The sequence below is a fragment of the Halictus rubicundus genome, chromosome 16 (genome assembly GCF_050948215.1).
Source record: "Halictus rubicundus isolate RS-2024b chromosome 16, iyHalRubi1_principal, whole genome shotgun sequence".
NCBI lineage: Eukaryota > Metazoa > Arthropoda > Insecta > Hymenoptera > Halictidae > Halictus > Halictus rubicundus.
Window position 1 is genome coordinate 7,148,429 of NC_135164.1, and position 21,026 is coordinate 7,169,454.

At 43.5% G+C, this 21,026-nt stretch overlaps 1 protein-coding gene across 5 annotated transcripts in view; it reads right to left on the minus strand.

Moving 5' to 3' along the window:
• The window catches only part of Mical (Molecule interacting with CasL), a 61,343-nt gene that overhangs the window by 19,906 nt on the left and 20,411 nt on the right, over window positions 1-21,026 (minus strand). For all 5 annotated transcript variants that reach the window (XR_013083553.1, XM_076801681.1, XM_076801679.1 and 2 more), the window contains exons 2-3: window positions 1,454-1,751; window positions 779-1,103 (exon numbers count right to left, since the gene is read on the minus strand). Coding sequence is in view for 4 of the 5 variants with exons in the window: in XM_076801681.1 (XP_076657796.1) it covers window positions 779-1,103; window positions 1,454-1,741 (613 nt within the window). In the remaining variant the exon portion in view is untranslated. The remainder of the gene's footprint in view (window positions 1-778; window positions 1,104-1,453; window positions 1,752-21,026) is intronic.

Consider the following 21,026-nt stretch of genomic DNA (forward strand, 5'->3'; position numbering starts at 1 on the left):
TAAAAATTGCTGTATCATTATTAAAAATATTATTTACATTATTAACACTTTGACTGCCAAACTAGAAACCCCAATAATTCCATAAAATCAAAGTAAGTTATTTAATGAAATAAAAATTGCAGAAAATTAAATGTATGATACCGAGTAATCCTCCAACTTTCTTGCATGTTGCAGATCCTAATCAAGTTTAGTACAATGAATATATCAACGTAAAAATTCATTTTGAAACCTGCACAAATAATTCCGTCACCAATATATGGGTGACGCGGCGACGAACGTGTTGAATTTGTTTGTATTTAATAAATTACTAAACATTTCAGTGCTCTACGTGTAAATTGCACCATTTTCGTATGTACAGTATCAAAAAATATGTATAGAAGGGAAATATTTTAGGTCGGAAGACATGTTTCGTTTTAGAGCTAACATGGCTTCGAGTGCAAAGGGTTAAAATAGTGCGTTGAACATGAACGGCACCAGTTAAGTGTCGAAAAACTAAAGCAGGCTCTGCGAACCTATTGAACGAAACTGGTAAATCCTTTTTGTACATTCCACTAAATACATAATCTTATCTTTAAATACATAATCGCTTTGTCCCATTAACGTGTCTTGAAAATTTACATTTTTCTAGATGAACTCACGCGGAGCACAACATTTCGGTTTTACCAAAACCGTGTAAGACGATGCGTGTGCTTAATTTATGTTATCCACGGGACAGAAACGAAGAAATCAATAGGGTGCCCTGTCAGTTTGTCCCTGACTGTAGAGGTCAGCTACTCACTGCCTTCTTCCTGGTTCTCCGGCGGCGGTATCAGAGAATCGAAGCTCACGCTCTCGTGGAACTCGACGCCCAGGATCAAGGCGACCTTCAGCAGGATACACTGAAGCTGCCGGATGCTGATGTGATCGATCGATCCGGCGCAGAATTTTCCGAAGAACTTCTTCGCCCCGAGACCACGGAGATCTTGTATAACGAACGGCCAAAGATGAAGAACATTGTTCCTGGACATCCGATCTCTTTTCTCCACGACGACCACCTTTGCCCCCAACAGCTGAGCCTCTATAGCCGAACGAAGCCCGCAAGGACCTCCTCCGATGATCAACACCTGCAACAACATCTCCGTTCAGTTTCTATCCCTTCATCTAAATCCTTTTAGTGCCTTGTGCGAAAACTGCGACGGGCCTTGCTTGCTTACGTTCAGATCATTATCTCCAATGCCAATAGTACAGACCGCATTTTATAACTAAAAATCTTGCTGCACAATATTATATTCCATATTGTTTAAGTTTCAGCAAGAATAAATAGTACAATTTTCCTCCAGGAAATCGGAATTTTGTTCGTTATAAAGCTATTGTTATAAGCGCGCATGTCAAATCGGCCCGTGACATTCTTCGCATGTACTCCGTAAAATGCCTGGCACTAGAAGGGTTCAATCGAAACGAAAGGGACAGTTACCCTTGTATTGGGGCACGCTTTGCCACGATTGTAACATTTATGGTTCGCCCTCTGATCGAACTTCTTCCACAGAGCGAGCGCCTTCCACGATCGCAGCTTCCCCTTCAGCTTCGGGTAGAACTGGGTGATCGTGTTCGGCCTGATCTTGAGCAGGTCGCACAGGTGTCGGAAGTGGCCGAGTATGGTCTTCAGAGTGGTCGCGTTGCAGAACAGATTGAACACCTCGTTCGCCAACGCCAGTTCCGGCGAGTTCACCGCTTGCTTCCGACCGGTTTGCTGATGATCCATCGTCCCGATTCTGTGAAATGTACAAGCATACCTTCGTCAGCGTGTATTGTAAACGTGTGGATACTGTTCTTCCCGAACGAGAACCGCTCCGGTAAGATGAAAATTTTCACGAAATATCCGGATCTCGTTGGCAGATAGAGCTGAAGAATGACCGCGCGCGTTCGCTCGGCTCGCGATTAGTCTCGCGCGTATTTATCGGAGAGTTCACGCTCGCACGAGACCATAAATGAAAGAAACCACCGTCGCCGTTGTTTCGTTTCTAAACGATGACGTTCCGCCGCGTTCGTTCCCGCGGCGAAACACATTCGACGGAAATAACACGTGGCCGCGGGGAAAATTCCATGGTAAATCTGGTGTGCCGTTGCACAGCGCGTGTCGGTCGCTGGAAAAAGAAGCGTCACGCGACGCACGAGAAGAAAACCGCGAACCGGCAGACAGCCTGTGGAAAAATCCTTTCCGGATACACGCTACCAATGCTAACCTACCGAAAGCGATTTCCACACCCTAATGCTCCCCCCCGAGTGGAGGGTTATCGATTCCCTTTGAACCGGTATTCTCACAGCCGAATCCAAGACGTTTCAGAAAACGTGTAGCCAGGCGTAGAGGATGGATCCTCCCGAGCAGAGTAACGGGATTACAGCTCGTTTAACAGATATTTATTGTTAATTGCCGGTCGACTGTACCGTGCACGGTGAAAGCCACGTAATCGGTGTGCATCATTGTATGGATTTAATTGCGAAATTTCATGCTGGCTGATCGTGCTCCCTCGATAAACGAGGCTCGATCGTTCGCTTTCGACCGATCGGTCTCTGGCTGGCTCGTGAAATTCGATCGGCGATCTCGCAATTCGGCCTGTCGGAAAATCGAGATGCTTTCGAACTAGAAAACTGTTTCTTCGTGAAACCAGAGCGTATTCGTTCGATAGCTCTAGGCAGCCTGCTGCTACATAATCGTCGATTCACCGGGAGGCTTCGGTGCGAATAAGATTAGGGGATTATCGATACGTGGAAAATCAAACGTGATCTCCGACGAGAGCCACCGGAAGCGGCACGTGACCACCGCTTTACCTCGCGAATCTGCACCAAGCACCGGCCACCAGACACCTATTGATTTTTCATTAGCTAAGACAGAGCAAGCCGGCGGACACGGTTCGAAACGAGTCTGCAAATAACCATCTCCCTCCTCGATGAATCGACGATCCGCAGAGGGAAGAAGAACGGGCTATAGCTCTGTGTCCCCCGGAGCATCCTCGAGCCACTCGAAATGTCACGAGGTACTGCCCGAGATGCCTTCTGCGTGCCTTTCGCGGTTAGGCTCGATCGTTGTGGATCGCGACGATCGGCACACAGGCCTGCCGAACACGTTCGCGAGAATCCCCGATTTCCTCGACCGGTCCCGTGAAAGAGCAACCACAAAAATATCCTCGCGATCGCTCGAGCATTCCACATTCCGATAAAAAAAGAATCAACCGGGTCCGATGAATAGTCGCCGAGATAAAAATTCCTGAACGCCAGATACGCTCGATCCAAAGGGGATGCGACAAAATGTCGAATACATGTTGTTCGCGAATTCGTTAACACTAGAACTCTACCGGACCAGCCAAAATGACTGGTTCCTAATTTTTTACAATTACTGAAATTGTAAAAATGTTTTCATCGGAAACTTTTTAACGAACCTCTTCATTGAAGCACATATTACATTAACACGTCGACTGCCGTGTCACCCGTATGTGGGTGACGGAATTATTTGTTCAGGTTTTAAAATGAATTTTTACGTTAGTATATTCATTGTAACAAATTTTATTAGGATCTGTAAAATGCGAGAAAGTTAGAGGGCTACTGGGTATCGTACATTTAATTTTTTGCAATTTTTATTTCATTAAATAACTTACTTTGATTTTACGGAATCATTGGGGTTTCTAGTTTGGCAGTCAAAGTGTTAAAAGTTGTATGAAGTCTGAATGGGCACAGTCTCGTCACTGTTACGAAGCAATATACGTCAGTCGCATTTATTGCTCGGTAGTTCTAGTGTTAATATTTCTATGGTTCTATGGGTCTAATATTGCCATAGTTTTCCCGGCGACAATTGTCGTGTTTGTTAAATGAAACTAAACAGGTCGACGAAGTCCAATCTCACGTTGGAAACTAAATTCGCAACTTTTGTATTAGGTTGTCCGGAAAGTTCTCTTCGCGTTCGTTGATTCGTAAATATCATCGGAATTCTATCATATTAGGTATCATTTTCATTAGAAAAATGCCACGAATAGGTTGATCAAAGTCGCATAGAAAATAACGAAAAATAAAGAAGTTTTGTTGTTGGTTTAGCAGCGGTCTCCTGGTCTCACACCGATATATTCGATCAGTATTATGTTTACAACGACGACCCTCGCGGAGTATACACCGCGACAGTGGGGATAGTTCTGAGCCATTTATCGTCTAGATATTTCAGACATATATCGAGTAAAGACTGTATTACTCCTTTCCCTAAACAACTTTCTTCCCAATAGAAAATTCACGTCAGTTAAAGAAATGAAAAATCGAAGAATACTTTAACAGCACATAAACCAAGGGAATTTCGGAAAAGTGGCATTATGAGGGTTCCGGAGACAAAAGGTGGTAGAACAGAACGGATCGTATAATATTCAAAAATAGTACGCAGGACGCAAAATATTTTATGCTCAACACCTATTAAAAGAAAGCGAAAAGAACTTTCCGGACCATCGAACATTTCCTCGAACAGAATTATTCGTGAAAATTATACGGTGAGCAATTCACAATAATTGAAATATGCTCCATTCGATGCAATAATCCGTATTTCGAGCAATTTTTTCAATTCCACGGCGGAATAGAGGAACGAAAGTAGAAGGCACGGAACAGTAGGTCGCGAATTTAGTAATATCTTTCTTCTTTTCATTTTTGACCAGAGTTGTTCGAAGCGATCATTTTTTCTTCTATGCTGGCCGGACACAGAATTTTCTCCGGCAACCGAGGCGGGAGCGAATGGTAATTTCTCGCCGCGGCCGCACAATGACTTGCTATGCGCGGGCACAGGTCCCGGACTCCGCGAGCGAGCGCAATATCATGTCGCGAATACGTCGATGCTCGACACGATGCACTTGCGCGCACGGTTCTTTGAACTTGCGACCTGATAACTCTCCTGAGGATGCTATTTCATCGTGCACCGGACGGACGGCGCTACCCCCGGGAAAACGGAAGAGCTTTCCGCCGGAAAACTTTCACCGACGGACGTCCTTCGGAGATCAAAGCGGCTGCGAGAGAGAGCTCAACCTTTTCTCTATTTTCCGTCGGCGGGGATGGAAATATTCCCGATATGTATAATTATCGTACGCCTATTTTTACTCCGATCTACCTCGCCGGGACGACGCGAAGGACAGCAGAGGTGAATAAACGCGTCGTTCACCGACTCCTCCATGCGGGTAGAGTTGACATTTTTAATTACATCTGCACACTAATAGTCGCATTAAAATCGCGACTTATGTGGGTCGTCGGCATAAAGCGGAACGCGTTAACAAACTGGCGCGTTTGTACAAATTTTACCGGGCGCAGTACACGCGTAAATTGCGCTAACTCGCAAAAACAACGCGAGACGTTTGTTGCACATAATTTCCTAATTCGCTCGAGACCCTAATAAGCTGGACGGCGAACCTTTCGACTAGGTGATGCAACGGCAATTAACATGCAGATATCTTGGCCATTAGCTCGTATCTTCTTTATTACGTCGCGTTTCGCTAAATGATCTGTGGCGGTGCACAGAATTAGGCCATCTGCCATCGCGCACGCCTACGAACTTCGAGTTCGAACTGGTGCATCATGCTTTTTCGAGTAACTTTCCATTTTGGATCGGACTGCGAGCAGCTTGGACCTAAGGTGAAGGTAACAATGGTCGACCATGTACCAGTAGTTGACCAGGTTTTAGAGAAACATAAAAGATAAGGTTTTTATAAGTTGTGCACTTTTGATGAAAGTGAACCTCAGATGCCACGATATCTGCTGGTTGAATTTTGAAACAATTACATGTGAAGTGAAGTTATGTATAGTAACAACGGACGTCTAAATTGATTGAGGTAAGTAATATGCCGTGTTATATGTCTATTTCCTTAATGTTTATGTTAAGAAAACAGCTTTACGGTTCAGGTAAAAAAAAAAATCCATACGTTGTGAACTTTTCGCGACTGAATTGTTTACTTTTTAAATTTTCACAGCGTTTTATAAGTGATAAACGCATCGTTTTCACGAACAGAAGGTCAATTGCGAGTTTTTTCATTTTACGAGTGGTCAACTTCCGAAGCAATTACTGAATTTTTCAATATATTTTTTGAATTTGTATAAGTAAACTTTTTTTAAAAAAACTGGTCTTGCTACATGTAATCTAGATAACTCAAAGAGTGTCTTCAGGCATCGACTCTCCTTGTTCGATGACAGAGCAAGTGGTTACTATTGTTCGAATGGAAGACTTCTCTTAACTGGTCGACTACTGGTACCTTTACCTTACTTGAGCCTACTCGGACTACTATGTAGCGCATAACAGTTTCGTCTCTCCGGCTGTGCGTACGAACGGAGGCCGTTGTTAATCTTCTTAAATCGCGTTCAACGGGATAATCTTGATCGGTGGAACCGAGGCGCTCGATGCGAATCGAGATACGGCAGGGTTTCACGCCGGCAGCGTAGGAACAGTTTTCCTCGTTGTGCGCTCGCGATCAGCTGTTCCGGCCATTATCGCAAATTGTCAGGGCAAACGAGCGTCATCCGACGTCCACGTTATACCTACGCGAATACTTTTACACGCCTGCTACTCTACTCCCTCCCTTTCCTCTTCCCGTTTTGCCGGAGGGGGGGAAGCTTTCTTTTCGAAGCGTTCGACAAAGCCGGCAAAAGATGCTCCGCGAAAGAACGGGCTGTCGCAAAAGCGACGTACGCAGAAACTTTACCGTTCGGTTCGTGTCGCCCGCGACGCTCGATCGACCAGGCGAGCGACCCGAATGTTAAACGTTAGGTTGAAGAACGAGCGCAACCGGGCAATCGGTTCACTGGGTTATCTATTAGGAGTCTCGGGACGCTATTGAGCAACGCGCGATACCGCTGTACCAAGGTGTCATGCTACGTTTTGGAACAACTTGGAACCAAGCCACTGTGTGTGTCTCGCTCTCCCTCGTTCTCCATTCTGTCGCAGCGAGCGGCCGCGTAGAAACGCGATCACCTGTCCCCGATTTTCGAATCGCAACGAAAATTCGGTGGAAACCATGGCACGTGTTCCGCTAGTTCGCCCGACTCGCCGGCCTCTCGGAAAAACGAAATTTCTCGGAAACAGATCTATTTCCCGATCTTTCCTGGCACTTTTGTCCGCGATCAATCACGTTTCCGGATTTCTTCTCGAGCCGACCTTGCGCCACTTGCGAGATAAACGGCTCGTTCGTTCTTTATCTTCTCGATGTTAATGCGCACGGTATTACTAAAACGCGGAAGTTCGCGTTATCACCGCTTAAGCGTCGGGCAAGCATTTGTTTTCTCTCTCGTGCACAGTAACGTCATTCTAGTCCGAGTTTCTTTGCGCTTGCGAGCAACGCTGCGCATACGCGAAACACATGAATCGAACCGCGTTGCAGAATCGCGAATTCATTGTCCGTGATTCGTGACCTGTTATGGCTCGCCGTTACGTGTTCATTGACTTCTCTGCGTTCCGTATATTTTGGAACGGTTTGCGCAGACGATTCTGGGTCAGAGGAAAAATGCACTACAGTCCACGGAGAGAGAGAGAGAAATGTTTATTAATGTTTAGGCGTCGCCCATGGAACAGCAATACGTATGTACACTCCGGGACAGAAAGATAGCACATCACTTTATTCTCGTTCGATACCATAAACTGAAGAAAATTAATTTTTTCATATGTCAACATGTATAATTTACCGAGCATTATCCACAACGTTTACGTCGACAGAATTGTAGCGAAATGATAGCACAAGCTGCAGATTTTCGATTCTCACGAAGTGGATACCATGCGTCGTACAACCTAATTGATGAAGTGTGTACGTCGTTTATTTGTGCTTATTTGATAAAAAGAATATAGTACAGTGTTGGAAATGGGTCGTGGAAAAAGATTAAATGAATGTGAAATACATACAAAATTGAAGTTAAAGGAAGAACAATGTTCGGTTACAAAAGTATCGAAAGTTGTAAATGGAAGTCGAAAAGTAGTTATAAACTTATTAAAAAATCCTGGAAATTACGGAAAAAGAAGAGTTCTGGGCGTCCAGAAAGTTTAATTGCGTGTAAAGGAGGTTCTACAAAATCTTGAGGTTTGATCTTTATTAATTAATTGTTTTATATTTCAAGGTTTTCGTTCAGCGTGTTTTTGTCCCGTTTGCAGACCGCAATATTTACGTTTTTGTTCCTAGAATTCTGACGACGTAAATGTTGCGGATGATACTCATACATATGGACATGTCCAGAAATGTTGACATATTAAAATATTCATCTTCTTCAGTTTACGGTATTCAAACGAGAAGAAATATGCGATGTTCTATCTTTTTGTCCGGAAGTGTACAATATTCTGTGCGAGGAGGAAAAATAAAAACGAACGATCGAGTCGTGTATAATAAAAATTATCTAGGAGGGAATTCGACTTCTCTCGAAATTTAATAATGCAAAGGGAACGCACCGAGACCCTCCGCCTCGGGAACAACAATTGATTCTCCTGTCTCGTCCCCGCGGATCGGAGCGCTACTTTCATTCGGGGTCTCGCTCCGCGGGCGACAAAGGGACACACCTCGCTGACTTTCTTTCATCTTTTCTCTTTGCTTTCGTTTCAGCCGAGTTCCGACCCCGTCCCGATCGATTCCGTTTCATTAACGTACCCCGAATTCTGGCGAACGCGAAATTTATGAAAGAAGGTCAAGCGAGCCCGCACACCGGCCGAAAGCGGTTATCGATCTGAACGAGAGCGAGTTATTATTCGGCAACCGAGTAAATGTTTAACGAGCCTCGTCCTCGATGCAGAAACACGTCGACGCGAGAGAAAAACTTTTGCGAACACGTTCCTCGAGGTTCCTACGGCGCACAGTGGGCAATTTGGACGAAATCGGATTCAAAATCAAGGAACTTTCGATAGGAATCAGGTAGAGCGATGAAATTTTTTAGAAATCAAAGCTGCAACTTTGTAGAATATGGGAAAAATAGAGAGATTGTGGTACGCACGTTTTTTAACCTCGAGAAAATTCGTTAAACGCGCACAAATTCAAGAAAATTTTAGTTTTTCCAATACCACGCGCGGAAAAAATTTTTTTTTAACATGCTATGCATCTCATTTCCCATAGATTTTTTCACGCTGATTTCAAATCTGGTCTCAAAATTTGTCTACGACCTCAGGATTTTGCAAAAAATAGATTTTTGTGACAAAAACTAATGAAGTCATTTTTTCGTTGAAATGATTGGATGGTAATAATCTCCCTATTTTTCCCATATTCTACAAAGTTGCAGCTTTCATTTACAAAAGAATTTCATCGCTCTACCTCATTCCTATCGAAAATTCCTTGATTTTGAATCCGATTTTTCCAAATTGTCCACTGTGCGGCGTGGGAGATTGCTCGAAGGAGTTGACCCTTTTCGGTCAAGGGTCGAGCCAGAGTCGACGTTGGATTTTGCTGTGATAGTTAACTATTTTACCGATTTTAACACTAAACCCACCACGGCCGGTCAAATCGACATTTTCAATCTTCTGCGTACAATTTCATACATAGAACATGATCACATCGCTATTTATTATCACAATTGCATGGTACGTAGCAACTGTAATACAGTCAATTCTCGATATATGTCAACAAGATCTTGCCAGCGTCATGTATCGTCCAGGAGACATACCCGAGCCGTGTGTTATGTTTACACTCCTCGACATTCGAGGCCTCTCGAGCTCATGGCTCCTCACGAGGTATACCCCGCGGTAGTGGGGATAATTCTGCGCCGTTTATCATACAGGTCTTGGCGACATATATAGAGAAATCACTGTATTTCTCAGCTGCTGGGTTAGTAAAGACACATGTGGAAATATTTATTATTCAGTTCTGAATAGTGTTCCTTCTCGAGAATTTCTCGAGAAATTTAAATCTGGGAAAATTCTTATGAATCTCATTTATTTTATAACATATAAATTCTTAAATTCTCTTAAATTCTTATTTAAAACTTTAGAAAAACTGAATACTGAATTGAGTAATGAGTTTCTTGTTATTATTAAAGAAGAAGTATCTAAAAGAAGAGACAAGATTGTTGTATCCCTTATGAAATATCTGCATAATCCAGAATCTCTGCAAAAAGATTCAGAAGATACATTTTTTCATTTATCATCCACGGCAAATATGTATAAAATGGCAAAACAAATTCTAAACAGACTTTTTGGAAAATATAACAATGATTCTTATGGAAACAGCGAAAAACTTTCAGATTCTCGGAATGAGGAACCATCACTGGAAAAACAGTTAGAATTAGAAATTGCAGATAGCCTTCAAGAAATTTAGTGTCAAGAGTTTAGCGGCAGAAGAAAATAAATTCCGGACTCTAACAAAGGAATTCCAAATTTTTTAGTCCACTGGAAAAAGGACACCCAATCTTCAGCAACTTTTGAATGTTCTGTATACGATAAAGCTAACATCCATACAAAATGAAAGAAATTTTTCTACGGCTACAGATTTTGTTACAAAAAAAAAAAAAAGAAGTAGATTGTCCTATTCTACATTAGACGCATTATGCTTCTTAAGAAGTCATTCCAAAACAAAAGCGTAATGTTTCACTTTATAAAAGTTTGGTAAAAGTTTCCCAATATTTTTTTATTTTATCAAAAATTCTCGAGAATTCTCGAGAAATACAGTCTTATTTCTCATTTCTCGAGAAATGAAAATGTTGAGAAATCAGGAACACTAGTTCTGAAGTAAGAGAGATGAGATGCGTTGGAAAGGGTTGAAAGTTCGTTTTGATCGCCGACCCTCAGCCGTTTGTCCGTCCAACGTTCGGGCGCATCGTGGAAAAGAATGAAGAAGAGAACAACAAACGGGCGAGCACTCGTTTCGGCGAGTGACCGAAAAAGAGAAGGTGAGTGTTCCTCTATAAATACGATGCTCGAGGTGGTCGAGCGAGAGACGCGATCTCGGTGGAACTAGAGCGACCCGAACCGAACCGACGCGACGCGACGAGCAATTTCGCAGGCGTCGTGGGCGTCGATGAATAAGAGAAGAAGCTGCCAGTGTCACGGCACGCTTGTGCCTGGACACGTACCACAGTGATCGCAGGTTGCCAAACGGATCGAGTTCGATTTCGTTCGTACCTTTCCATTCCAATTTTCAATCAATTTTCTTCCGCCGCCCGGTAGAAAGACAGATGGCGGACGCAATCTCGGAGAGGCCATTTCCAGGTGGGGGTACGTCTTACAAATTGCAAAGCAAGGAAAACGGACATTAATTGATGCTCTGGTAGGATTTCAGGATTTAAGGTGTCATTGCAGGATGTCAGACAAGGAAAATCCAAAGTATACAGTGAATTCTCGTTACGAGCCGGTTGCACCGATCTGGTGACTGACTCTTAACGAAATCTGTCGCCGAGCGCCGCATTTGAAGTACACAGGGCACGCTGGAAACCTAAGAGTCATATCCGTCTACAAGTCATAAAAGCCTACGGCTACTAAGCGATAGTGAAAAGGAGACTGAGAAAATGTCTTTCTCCGATACTAGACAATAGTTCCACTGACTCCTAATTGTAAGATTGCCACTGACTCGTAATGAGAATTCACTGTACAGTGACATTTCAACGTTAGTGGATCAAAATTTGAAATATCTGACGAAATATTAACTTTTTCGACCTAGTATCCTAACACTTTTTCGTTCAGAATGGCACGGGGAATGAACAAGTGCAACTGTGCTTTGCAACCGCACCGATATTAGTTGAGAAACCCCGGTGCACCGACGGGGAATCGGCAGAAGAGGATAGATCGTCAGGTGCAACGGGATCGTTGAGCATGCTCGAACGAATTTTTGGTTTCGCTTTGATCTTCGCCGACGATAGCGACAATAGCCGGCCTCGTCCCCTTGGTGGCGTTCTTTTAGCTGGCCGGTGGTCGCCAAGGGACATAAATTTACGGCAATTAGCGGTATCAAGTCCGATAGACGAGCAGCAGACCAGCCTCGCAGGTTGTGGACCTCGTCGTGTTATTGCCAGCCGTGCAACGACACCCGCGACCGTTCGTTCGTTCGTTCGTTCGCTCCTCTCGCATTCTGCACAATAATATGCACATCGTCGGTCAAGCACATGGGCCGCCACGCCAACCCGCGTATCGTTCGATGAACGACCACGGCCGCGCACACACACGACTATTTTCGCTCGCATCGATTTTATTGGACGAACGTGTGTGTCTGCGGGTACGCGACACCGCGATATAACCCTCCATCGTCTATTATCGTCGCTTCCGTCTTCGAACGAGTTCCATTCAGATTGCGAAACGGATTTAATTCAGGAATTGATGCCCACCGGCGGAACACTAATTATACACGGATGAATATTAGCTTGTTAGTCGTTCCTCGCGCGTGGGCCACTCCGTTACGAAACCGCCGTTTCGGTTTCCAAGGAAAATCGAGAGAACGTGTAATAGTCTCGCGTCGAGAATTTTCGACGTCGACACTGTAAAAACTTTGTCTGCTCGTAAGTATTCTCGAAGGTAACATTTCGACGGATTGAACAGCGCGGAAGCACGTCGAAAGAAAAATGGCGAGTAACACTCGAGAACGTTCTCTTGGCGAATCTCATTATCCGAGGTGTTAAATTAACGAAGAACCCGATGGTTGACTCCCGGCAACGAATCAACAGGAATACCCTCGCGGTAGAAAGTGAGCACGAAAGAAATCGTCAGCGTCGCAATTAGCGGGGCTTCTTAAATTCCCTCGACAATTAGCGCGTTCGTCGACCACGCCAGACTACTCTCAGACCAAGCAGAGAGAGGGAGAGAGAACGAAAGATTGCGAGTCCGTTCGAGAAACAAGTGCACAGGTCTTTCAACTCGTATCTTAAAATTTCCTTCGACCTCGATGCACCTTAGAAAATCGATAAATAAATCCACAAGAGATGCGTACGATTGGTTCGTTAGTTTCGTATAACAATATTTTTCTGTACCAAAAAGTAAGAAATTCGACAGCCCTTCTTTCCTGAAACTCAACTAGTATACTAGAGTTTCTCATGACCCCACCAACACTTCTGTACACTAATCTTTATTACCGTATTGCGCGATAATTCCCTGTTTCTTTATCTCCTTTTGAACATTTGGATTATTTGGTATCAACACGTTCGCGGACGTGAATGCTATTCATTTTCATAGTGATGCAAAATGACATGAATGCTATGGCATTCATATTTTCAAGCCAATTTTTATTCATTTCATTTTATACAACCTTAAGTTTTTGTAATTAATATACATGTCAAAGTAGTGACCAACTGTCACTACTGATGACGGTTAACTTATTATTATTGTTTATGTCTAATCAGATTTCGGATAGTACAACTAGTTTCAAGAAAAATTGCCTATTTTTGCAGCTCACTGATATTTTTACTGTGTACCGTGAACGTGTTAAATAATACACTTGGAGGTACAGTTCGGGACAAAAAGATAGCACATCACATGTTTCTTCTCGTTTGACACCATGAACTGAAGATCGTGATGTGCTATCTTTTTGTCGCGGAGTGTATCTGAGAAAATGTATACAGAATTTTAGAAAGGTCCCGGTGTGATACTTCGTCGAGTGAACACTATACTTTTGCCGATTGCAAGTTCGTCCGAGGTGCGCAGGGAGGGGGTGTTTCAACTTGTACTTTGCAATTTCCTTGGACGTCGTTGCTCGTCGAGAATCGACGGAAAAATCCACGAAGTTTGAGTTGTTTGTCAGTTTCTCACGACAAATGGTCGAACTACGCGTTATTTTTCTCCCCCGAGAAGGGAAAAACTCGACCACCCTTCTTCCGTAATTACGAATCCTGGTCTCTCGCGACGAACCCCCGCGACAAGCGTCGCGCGATACGTGCTTCAGCGTGTATGCGAGTTAAATTGCGTCTCGGTTAGTCAGCTCGAGTGCGCAGACGGAAGGAAGAAAGTGCACCCGCAACGCGAACAACACCGTTACACTTTTCCGGAAAACTTCTGCTAGAAAATCGGAATAACATTAATCGCGATGGCTGCGCGTTGCGCTAATTAGAGTGCAATTAGAGAACACAGTTTTTCCCCCTCTTTTTCTGTGACACGGATCGCTGTCTAAGCGAATTCCAGCGCGTTAACGTTTTGCTCCGATAACAGAGTACAATTAACCCTTAACGCTCCGACTTTTAATTAAGATATACCGGCAACTTATTCTCATCACACTTCGCCTTGCAAGTTTTTAAGCGTCGGATTTTAACCCTTTGCACTCGAAGCTATTTTAACTCCAAAACGGAACATTTCTCCCAACCTAGAATATTTCCCTTCTATATATTTTGTTTCATGTTGTACACGCGAAAATGGTGCAATTTACTCGTACAATACCGTAATGATGAATAATTCATTGAATGCAAACAAATTTAATAATGTACAAAATATTTTGAATAATGATACAGCAACTTTTAGTGACGTCTCTCGAGTGCTAAGGGTTAAATGCTACAGTGGCGTGTAAATAATAATAAAGGGTTTTTCAGTAAGGACATAACAACTTTAAGTTAAAAAACAAACACATAATAATCGAGCTCGTCGAACGTCCTTGGATGGTTGGCATACACCTTTTTTTTCCTGTGGAATGGCCGCCTCGCTCAAGAACAATATTCAACACGAAATTAACAACATTCCGGCTGATATGTGTGGCAGAGTAGTTGAAAATTAGAGACAACGAATCGAATGCTGCCGTCGACATCGAATTCCACACATAATTCAATAAAAATGCAAAGTGTGTACTACAAGCCTAATAAATTTCAGCGCGATATTTCAATTATTATGTGTTTGGTTTTTTAACTTAAAGTTGTTATGTCCTTACTGAAAAACCCTTTATTAAAGTCATTCAAAGCAATCTTTACTCGTCTCGGAAGTAATATAATTTCGATTACGACATTTATATTAATCGGTGGCGCATCGGTGGTGCCCGAGAGGCACACTTGGATAGTTAGGGGTTAATAGGAGCATGAGCTACGGACGACCGAGATAGCGTTGTCCGGGAACCGAGCTCGGTTGCAAAACACGTATATCGAAGTGTGCGCGTTAGGTCTCCGCAATTATCGGAACGAGTATCGATCGTTGAAAATAGATTCCGTAGTCTTTGTAACCGAATCGTTTGGTCGCTACCCACGCGCATCCGTGCGCAATAGCTATCCGGTGTCTTGTAAAACGATTCTATGCGTAATTTGTTCTACATATCCGACGGCGTACAGCGTAATTCTAGAAACTGGACTTTGCTCGTTCTTGCGGGCGTAACTTCGAACGATTCCCGAGGAAGACTGCGCGCGATCATGAAGAGAAGAACCTCTCGCACCGCTTCGCCGATGCCGATTCGAAAGCGGATTTCGTTAGTCGCCCGCTGCCACGAAGACGGCGTTCTATTTCCCGTCGAGGAATCCTCGCACGAATTCGAAGAGCTTGGACGTTGCACAACGGGAAAAACCGCTGATAGGTCACCGGTTCAGCGTTAAAAAAAGACACCGAGTTAAGTGTTCGCGTGAATCGAGGCCGAACTGGGCCAATCGCGGCTGAATCGTTGCTCCGACCTCCGGATTCATTCTCGTTCAATACCTAAACGAGGGGACGACGTATCGATGGCGTCTGGTGAGGATTCTGCGTACCCATCCGAGAGCACAATTTCAACCCCCGAAAACCCGTCTCTTCTCTCGACCATGATCAATCTGCAAGACCACGCTCGTATCTGCAAAAGTATTATCCTAGTTTCACAAGGTCGAGTCTCCGTTCAACCTTGTCACTTCGCACCATTGTTCTTGCCGTTTGTTTCGCGCGGCCGAACGGAAAATGTTGGAACATCAACAAAAGTAAGTCGAGTGTGTTGAAGGATACTGAGAGTGTCCTGGTATATTTTAACGGTCCTCGGGTCTTTATTTATTGACTCTGGTCAGAAGTGGAAGGCCTGCAACCTTACACTTAAAAGAGGCCCTGAGTAATAAATTAAGGGTCCTCCCACATCTGTTTTCCCGAGTGGACCCGACAGGGGTTTCTTTTCTTCCCCCTAAAACTTTCTCTGTAGCTTCACTTCAGTTTCGGCTTGCAAACTATACAGACGTCTTCTCACTAGTTCTTCTTCGTTTCAATAAAGAACAGATACGTTGCATTCTAGTGCGTTATTTTCGTATATTATAAATACCCATTTCCATGAGAAAAGTATGCTTCCTCGAGGAAAGTCTTCGACGAAGTGGTACCCGATAAAAAGAATCGGAGATGGCGAGACTTCCTTATCGGGTGCGCACTGTTTGCACAAGCCGAACCGTTTGAAGGGCTAATTCGAACCTGACGATAAGAGCCAGGGCTCGGCGTAGAGAGAGAGAGAGAGAGAGAGAGAGAGAGAGCCGGACAAAGACAGATAAACGCTTAGCCATGATAAAGCTTATCGGACCAGGCGTTCTCTATCTCCTCTTCTAACGAGCGACAGGTTCACTGCTGATGGATACCCGACTCGATGATTCAACGTTTGTTTTATAATCTTACCCGATCGTATTCCGGTTTTTTCTTTTTTGAGCCTTGTGCACGTATTTGGTAACGAGATACCGGGCTCTCGTCGACGACGATAACGATAAGCGACGCAGAAAATTAATATACGAGCTGTTTGATTCGACGCGATAGCAAACGGTAGTAAACCTGACCATGTATGGCTCGCTGGTTCTACTTGTTGCGAACGCGATACTTTTGAACGTTGGGGGACCGCGTGTGCTTTTGAAAAATCCATTTTTGGAGATTTTCTTTAAGCGATCTTGAATGCGCGTGTGTACGAATATGTTATCTTTTTGACGCGCTGAAGGCGAAAAATACTTAAAATATCAACGACCCGAGTTCGAAATGGATCCACTTTGGAAATGATCGAGATTTTGAATTTATTTTGGTTCGGACCATACTCATTAAGATACTTTCCCTTATTTTCTGTTTTCGATCAGCGGAAGGACCGGAATCATAGCAACAGTGAACACAATTCTTTAACCCTTAGCACTCGAATGGCGACTGTGAGGCGCCGCTAAAAATTGCTGTATACTTATTCAAAATATTTTTTATACTATTAAATTTGTTCGTGTTTAATAAATTACTAAATACTTCAGTATCGTACGAGTAAATTGCGCCATTTTCGTATGTATAACATGAAAAAAAAAATACAGAAGGGAAATATCCTAGGTCGGAAGAAATGTTTCGTTTTGGAGTTAAAATAGCTTCGAGTGCAAAGGGTTAAAAACATACTCTACAAAACAATATATAAATCGTGCAATTTTGATTTCTTTTACCTTAAAAAGAAAACAATTGAAGTAATTTAAATACCCACGAGTGTATGTGCAAAATCCTAGTCCAAAAGGTTCGATAGTTTATCTGGAAAAAAATTCCCGAATATTGGTAAGAAAATGGCACTCAAGACCGGAATACTTCCTTAATCTGTGCCGACACGAGACGGGAAAAATGGACGATGTCGGAGTACTATGAGAAGATTGCGATGAATTCTGGGTCGCAGTTGACACTAACGATTATTCATACGTCACAAGAGCAGATATCCAGAAGTCGTAAAAGTTGATGCAAACCGTCTCCCTTCGCTTATGTAACACCAGAAGCGTTCGAGTCAGTTGCATCAACAGTTAAAATTAGTTCTAACTCCTAAAAAAATGTTATCCAATTTTTGTAAGTTCCTTCTCCGGTGTCTTTTAAAAATTCCTAGGCGCCATAAACACTTGGAAGCTCCAATCTATGCGACGTGAAATTCGAGGAGAACGTTTCAACGTTCTCATTGTGGCAAACTGTATATTAAATGTTCACCGTTAACGGAGATGCCAAGTTCATGAACGAGATTGGCAACAAAGTTGGTAGAGCAGAAAGATAGTTGGGTGCACTTATATCCGGGCAATTCCTCGACCCTCCAACAACGGGTAAGGGTGGTCAATTAATTAATTGATATTACTGCGTCTACAAAGAAAATTATCGGACAATCAAATTCAAGCTATTTACACTGTATCGTTTAGACCAAACATTTTCTTTCTCCCATGTTGCACGGTGCACAATACACTTTGCATAAGTAACAAGTTTCAATTAACCGTTGAACCCAGGGGCGCGTCCGTCCGTTATCCCCCTCTATCATAGTCGCGATCATAATCCCCGGCGGAGCACAGTTTAACAGAACGGTTTACCATATAAAGGACACCGTGGCGAGTCGATCTCTCACGGTTTTATGCGAAACGGCGAACGCCGAGACACGTCCGAGAGGCTGCGATCGACGCGACGCGACGCGACCATAATTGCGGATAATTGCCACGGTGGAAATTTCACGCGATCGTCCGAATGGGATACACGGCTCGACGATGCTATCGTAATTGGGACGCCTCGTGATGATGCGAATCGTCGCGTCAAATTATGGGGAGAGGAGCGCAAGGACGCGGGAAAACCGAGTCGTTTAGCACACAATGATCGCGAACGGAGAAAAAATAATTCGACGAACGCCGTGTAATTAGATGAAATATTTTTCTTCGGCTACCTCGTACTGCAGACTGTTTCCATTTGCATTAATGGAATCATACCGCGGATAAAATCTCCGAGAAATGCCGGGGCCATGCTGAAGAGGCGAGGAAAAATACGTGCGTTCGGTATAGAGGATTGGTTAGCAGACGCATTAGTTAACTGGAAAGCACCAGACGCAATAAATGTCTCGGCAACGTCTATCTAGATTGTCGGAGGAGCCGGGTGAATCAGACGGTGGTGGGCTTTCAGATTTTGTCCCGATGAGTAATCCGCTGTTCCGGAAGATACACTTCGGGACAAAAAGAAACCATCTATTTTTCTCCTTTGAATACCATAAACCATGTACTCAGTATCATCCACAGCGTGTGCGTCATCAGAATTCTAGGGACGAAAACGTAAATATCGTGGTCCGAAAACGGGACGAAACGATGAAATACAACTTGAAATATGAAACAATTAATTGATAAAAATCGAATCTCGATATTTTGTAGAACCTCCTTTACATCCGATGACTTCAATCACTATGTTTGGTAAAGGTTTACACATTTTTCTAATACTTTTTTGGCAAACATTCTCCCACCCGTCCAGAATACATTGTTTCAAATCGTTAATATTTTGAAATTGTCTGCCATTTTGGTAGACGGCACCGGCAAGATGTGCCCAACAATTTTCGAGAATGGTGAGGTTGGGGGCCATCTTGTCGGCCAATCTAAAACACGAATATTCTTCGAAGAAAAGTGTTTCTTTACTACTTTTGCCGCGTGGACAAGAGCAATTCTTACAGCGTATGTGTTTAATTGTTCATTTATCAATGTACAGTTCCCTATGGTATCAAACGAGAAAAAAAAGTATGCGATGTGCTATCTTTTCGTCCCGGTGTGTACATGTACACGCGAAACCGGGTATTAACCCTTTGCACTCGGCGCTATTTTCAATCTAAAATGAAAGTCTTACAATATTTTCATTTTATTCGAACGAAACTGATCCGATTTCTACATACAATATTTAAATGTTTAGTAGTCTATTGAATACAAATTTTGTAATGTAACAAATATTTTGTAATATTTTTTCTAATTTCTTTGAAACAATGCCACAACTTCTAGTGGTGTTTCAGAGTCACCACTAAGAATTGCTGTATCATTATTCAAAATATTTTTCACATTATCAAATCTGTTTGTATCTAATAAATTACTAAACATTTTGGTATTGTACGAGTAAATTGCACCATTTTCGTATGTATAACATGAAGAAATATATACAGAAGGGCAATATTCTAGGTAAGAAGAAATGTTTCGTTTTGAAGTTAAAGTATAATAGCTTCGAGTGCAAAGGGTTAACATGCTCGCTGTCCAAACACCGAGCTCGAACTCCCGGAGAAACAATTTCTCCGTTAACCCTTAAATGCACGAGTGGGGTCCGTAAAGGACCCCAGTGTTGGATTTTGTGTTAACATTTTTAGCCGCGCCATTTTTAGTTTACAGAAATTTTACAGTTTTACAGAAAGTTTACAGAAATAAATTGTTGCTGTAATCAAAGTTAGCAAGGAATTAGGTGAGTGGGGTCCTCAATGGACCCCATGTATGCATTCATGTTCCTAATATTTAGTTTACCTATGTACTTAAGGGTTAGCAGCGGGAATCAACCATTTCGAGCGCGCAAAATCGGACATTAACGATCGGTTTTGTCAGTTGTATCGGTTTCATTCCATGTAGAAAATGTTGTCTAAGATGTTGATAAGCCAGAGGCGATATTTCGGCGAAGGGTTCGTTCACCCCATGCGAAAGCAACAGTGACTTTCGCGCACGAAGATATCCCCCAGGTTCTACGCTCGCACGCGTGTATAGCATCGGCGCGATCTCTGGTGCTGACGTCAATCCTTTGCCAGGACAAAGGTCCTGCCGCCGCGCCACGCCATACCACGCTATACCACGCTATACCGCCACGCCATAGCGAGGGGTGCGCGTATCCCGGAACACAGTCGGGGGCTGTTCGACGGCGCCGGGCGTCGAGACGCTTCTCAAACTCTCCCAACAAAACATTCGTCCGTCGGCTCCCATAATACTAGCAACTTCTCCCTATCCTCTGCCACCAATTGCTCCTCTTCCTCTCGTTTCGATCCTCCTTTTTCTTTCAACCCCTTGCTCCATCTTCGCTTGCACGTTCCCCGGAATTGCATTGTCGGAAATATTCCACCGTAAACGTGATAATATCTGGAGACAGAAGAGATTGCGCAGAATAAACGGAGAACGGAGAAGTTATTCTCAAAGTGGCTCTGTCGTACGAATGAAATGCACTTTTCGAACGTGAGATACAGCAACGGATCGCAACAGTGAAGGTTGAGATGCTGTTGAGCGTCGCGTTGAAAAATCCAGCGAGTACGAAAACATTTGATCGGGGGAGATTCATTGAAGGAGGGTGCGGCCTTTTTATCCTAGCAACACGCGAGGGAGCCGAGCGAGCGTCGAGACGCTTTTCAGACTGTCGCAATAAAACGTCCGCCAACCCCTGTCCAACACAACCGAACCAACGTTCCCCAAGAATATCGTTGTATTTGCATGAGAACGCCATTTACCCGAGC